The sequence below is a fragment of the Vollenhovia emeryi genome, unplaced genomic scaffold (genome assembly GCF_000949405.1).
Source record: "Vollenhovia emeryi isolate VEMERY1.0 unplaced genomic scaffold, V.emery_V1.0 DF939478.1, whole genome shotgun sequence".
NCBI lineage: Eukaryota > Metazoa > Arthropoda > Insecta > Hymenoptera > Formicidae > Vollenhovia > Vollenhovia emeryi.
The window spans coordinates 1-4442 of NW_011966888.1; the positions used below are offsets into that span (position 1 = coordinate 1).

Below are 4442 nucleotides of genomic sequence, written 5' to 3' on the forward strand. Positions count from 1 at the left end.
CCCTATAACGTAACATAACAAACAACAGCTCATCGGTATCGTGGCAACCCGCCACGATACCGGGCGCCGCTTTCTAACGAGGGCCGGAATCATCGCGAGCGTAACACCAAAGCGTGGTGCCAAATCGCCATACACCGGGCGTCCAATATTAGCGGGCGTAACAATATGTATAAGTTGCATAGTACGAGTTCTCTTGTCTCCATCACAGCGTAACATATCAACTCGCGAAGAGAATTTGATTAAAGTGTGTATATTGTGCATATTCTTATACTTTTTTATAATGGATCAAGCCTGCGAGCTTTGTCTTGAAAGTATAGGATTTGAAAATTGGATTCCTATTTTCAAAGGTAAGTAACACTCAAAATAAAACATTTTTAGGTTAGAATTTATCCCTGCAGCATTTTCAGTGTACTAACAGTAGGATCGAGAGCGACGGCGAGAGCAGCAGTAGCGGCAGCGGCGCGAGCGCCAGCGATCGGGACGGGGACGGTGGCCTTCTAGTTGAGGGGACAGGCCAACCGGGCATCTACGTCCTAGCTAGCCGCGGTGCCGCGCGGTGCCGTCCGTTAAGCATAATTATTTACAGTTGTAACATCCATAAAGCAGTTACCCTCACTAAGGTTGAAGCAACGCATAGGTCATTTCCAAAGTACTGTGGTTCTCACAACCCTTTTCTATTGATGGGCGGAAATTAACAGTTTTTTATTGTTGTGATATCCATAACTTTTTCTCCGTGCATATATTTTAGTTTGAATAAATAATAAAATATTTCATATTTAACATTCTGTATTTATTTCATTCTTTTTAAATTTAATTCGTTCTTTTCTTATAATGTAAAAATGTATAATATAGCAAGACTGCCTGAACACACACACCACTATTTTACGACTTTTAGCAGATTGATAATTTGCTAAAAATCGTAGAATAGTGATATATGACACCTTCTTTTCTCACCATTTACCATCGGAATCTCACTTGATGTTTCCATTTTCTGCCGTTTAGGACCTGAGGGCGCGTTTCATGTCCATTAAATCGAAAAAAAGCCAACTAGCAGTCATGAAGAATAGAGATAAGGAGACCGAACTGACACGGAAAAATGTTCGAGAAACACGGCCAAATTGGTCGCTGGACTCTAATTTACTAATGCTCCGCTAGATGGCGCCTCCGTTTGACGGGACCTAGAGACCCTCTAATCAGAGTCTGGCCAACAGAGTGGTCCGCCATGTTTAGGCAAATCCAACGAGAGAGAGGGCAGTACGAATATCTCAAAGAGAGAGTGAGATAATCGTACTGCCCTCTCTCTCGTTGGATTTGACTACACCTAGCGGACCACTCTGTTGGCCAGACTCTGATTAGAGGGTCTCTAACGGGACCCACACGTACACGCACCGGCGGCTATGTAGTGTGTGGAAGCCTTTGACTATATAATCATGGACTGCTAGTTGCCTCCACTTTGCCTGGTCTAACACGTAATCAACATCACGAGTGCCGCCATAGGATAAATGGCAGAAAATCGAAACACTAAGTCAGATTTAATGGTAAAACAGGACCATTTCAGGACCAATTATATTATAATTGGTTCTGAACTCTGATAAACATGATAAAACAGCACGACATAAGCTATATTCTATCTCTGTCTTCTGTCCTGTTTTACCATTAAATCTGACTTAGTGTTTCGATTTTCTGCCATTTATCCTATGGTGGCGCTCGTGATGTTGATTACAGCCTGAATGCGGCAACTAGCAGTCCATGATTATATAGTCAAAGGTGGAAGCAGACGAGACCGGCAACAGCGCACAAATACATGCACGATTTTAACTCTCCCCACCACGCTCCACCCTGCAATCTCTCCTCCTCCTCAACTCTAAGCCAATAGCCATCGGGTAGCCTTCAGATTGCAGTGCCATCTATTGGTACCTAAAGATACAACCATCGGGGATCGGTTTTGGCCGCGTGTCCCGAACATACAGTTCGGTCTCCTTATCTCTATTCTTCATGCTAGCAGTCCATGATTATATAGTCAAAGGGCTCGACCTTTCTACTTAAAAATACCTATAACTTCGGCAATTTTACAAATTTTAATACCGGCGACAGCTTAAATTGTTGGTAGAACTTCTAAGTTAATTATAAGAGAAAAAATTCGACTTTTGAAAAATTTTAGGGTGGCCAGACCCCTTAAGTGTCTTTTCATCAGTTTTGATAGTACTACGTATTTTAAGCTCCACACAATAAAACAATACAACAAGCACAATTAAAGAATAACAAAAATAAAAGTATCCTTTTGCATTAAAAAACTATGATTATCATATCCAAGTTTACCCTTAAAAACAGACAAATTAATTATATTCTATACAGGGTGTCTGATGCAAAAGTAGCCACCTTGAAAATAGTGGTAGATTGGGTTAAACTAAGGAGAAATATCATGTACCGCGGTACAAAGTAACAATAGTTATCGAGGAATTAATTTACACGTTTGAGCGAATGAGGATGCAGGAGACGGTAGGCCGGACTCGGAAGGCATTTAAGAAAATCGATCGATGAGCGGGAGGTGGAGCGACGCGCGAGATACACCGTGGTGGAAAAAAACCTAGTCTCTCTGTCTCTGTCTCTCTGTCTCTGTCTCTCTCTCTCTCTCTCTCTCTCTCTCTCTCTCTCTCTCTCTCTCTCTCTCTCTCTCTCTCTCTCTCTCTCTCTCTCTCCTCCCCCTTCCTCCTCCTTCTGTTGTATATCACTGTTACATTTAAAGCGGTTGCAAGTGACAAAATATTTACAACTTCTTTACCTTCTTATCTAATCTGGTAATTTACTACTATGTAACAATAAAGTAGCAATGTCACAAAAGAAACAATTAGCGATTAGGTGAAATTTTTCCATAAATATATAAATATATATAAATTTATATATACATATGTATACATATGTATTTGAGTATGTATATATGTACATACATATACAGGGTGACTCATTTAATCAATCCACTCAAATATCTCTAAACGTATAAGTTCCGGAAAAAAATTTTTCAGATAAAAGTTGTAGGGTTTCAATAAAATAACGCATAATATACCAATATCAGTATGACCTTGAATAGTATTGTCAAAGTCATGCGAAGATTATCGTAAATTTCTTAAACGTAACCACCTATTGTTTATCATAGTCTTATTCCACTAATTAATATGGACAGCTTTTGTCTGAAACATTTTTTTATTTGTCTAATACTTTTTGAGATTCAAGAGAAAATTGATAACTTTTTCAGGATTTAGCTTATGATATCTCGATAACTGTTTTTCGGAGAAAAAAGTAGTACAGGAACTTTTTACTTGATTTGGTCTCAGGAATATGCTGTTACAATAGTGCTCTAATTATTGAAAAATTTTGTGTATTGTAACATACACAAAATTGAATGGCTTGATTAAAATGAGCCATCCTGTACCATATATCAGGGTATAGAAGTAACACGTTACTTGTAACGCTATTACTGTTACAAATTACGTTTTTTCTGGTAACAAACTGGTAATAACGTTACTTTTTTCCTGTAACTGTAACATAGGTACTTTGTTTAGCAACTGTAACTTCATAATTCTTAAGACTTCATAATTTTACCCTGTCATGTTTACAACACTTTATTATTATCAAGTTTCACCTGTTCGATAATGCTGTGTCACAGTCGTTTAACACCATTGTTACGGATTTGTCCCTCTGTCAAGTTGTGTCATTCAGTCCTCTTTATGTCTGGGACAATTTAGAGACTCACTGGTACTAACACAAATAGAAGATTGACTCTGAAGTCACACAGTGCACTAATCCCCTAAGATATTGCCTTATGCTTTATTCGGTCTAAACGAGGTAACTGACTATAATTATTGAACCAATCTGTATTATAAGTTGTACTGTATTCTCATCCTGTACTTTCGATGATCTCATTGTAGTTTTTTACTGAGGAAGACCCGATGAAGGGTCGAAACGTTTATGCTATTAACGAGAAGTTTTGATTCTATATTGTGAGAACCGAGTTTCGTTCATTTTGTGGCTCACAACTCTCCCTTTCTACATATTTTCTTTTTGGGAGCCTTCGCAACACTTTGGAGTATTCTTTAAAAAATATGTTGCCAGAGCATTTAAGAAGTAAACTAGAAGTGGTAGTGGAGAAATAAGACAAACTAGACAGGCAGGAGATATTGTAATTCAATTTCGTAAAACCAGAAGTGCGTGAAAAAGTATGTTCAATGAAAGAGTGAAAATGTACAATGTGTTACCAAACGAAATAAGGCAGTGTGAAAAAATTGAGTCATTTAAAAGAGTGTTAAAAGAATATGTTGCAAATGTATTTTAATGTATTAGAAATAGAGGAGAAAGCTAAATAAATATCAATCAATCAATCAATCAATCAATCAATCAATCAATCTCTCTCTCTCTCTCTCTCTCTCTCTCTCTCTCTCTCTCTC

At 38.1% G+C, this 4442-nt stretch overlaps 1 protein-coding gene and 1 long non-coding RNA gene across 2 annotated transcripts in view; both read right to left on the reverse strand.

Moving 5' to 3' along the window:
• Window positions 1-1096: 1096 nt before the first annotated feature.
• Window positions 1097-1850, reverse strand: LOC105557470. The gene is made up of 3 exons (XR_001008606.1): window positions 1776-1850; window positions 1374-1414; window positions 1097-1178 (listed from the first exon to the last, which is right to left on the reverse strand). It is a non-coding gene; the product is annotated as an uncharacterized LOC105557470 (long non-coding RNA).
• Window positions 1851-3713: 1863 nt separating this feature from the next.
• LOC105557476 (sodium-coupled monocarboxylate transporter 1-like) overlaps window positions 3714-4442 on the reverse strand; it is a 4728-nt gene continuing 3999 nt past the window's right edge. Inside the window, exon 3 of the mRNA XM_012004721.1 lies at window positions 3714-3779. Within this exon, the coding sequence (XP_011860111.1) occupies window positions 3714-3779 (66 nt within the window). The remainder of the gene's footprint in view (window positions 3780-4442) is intronic.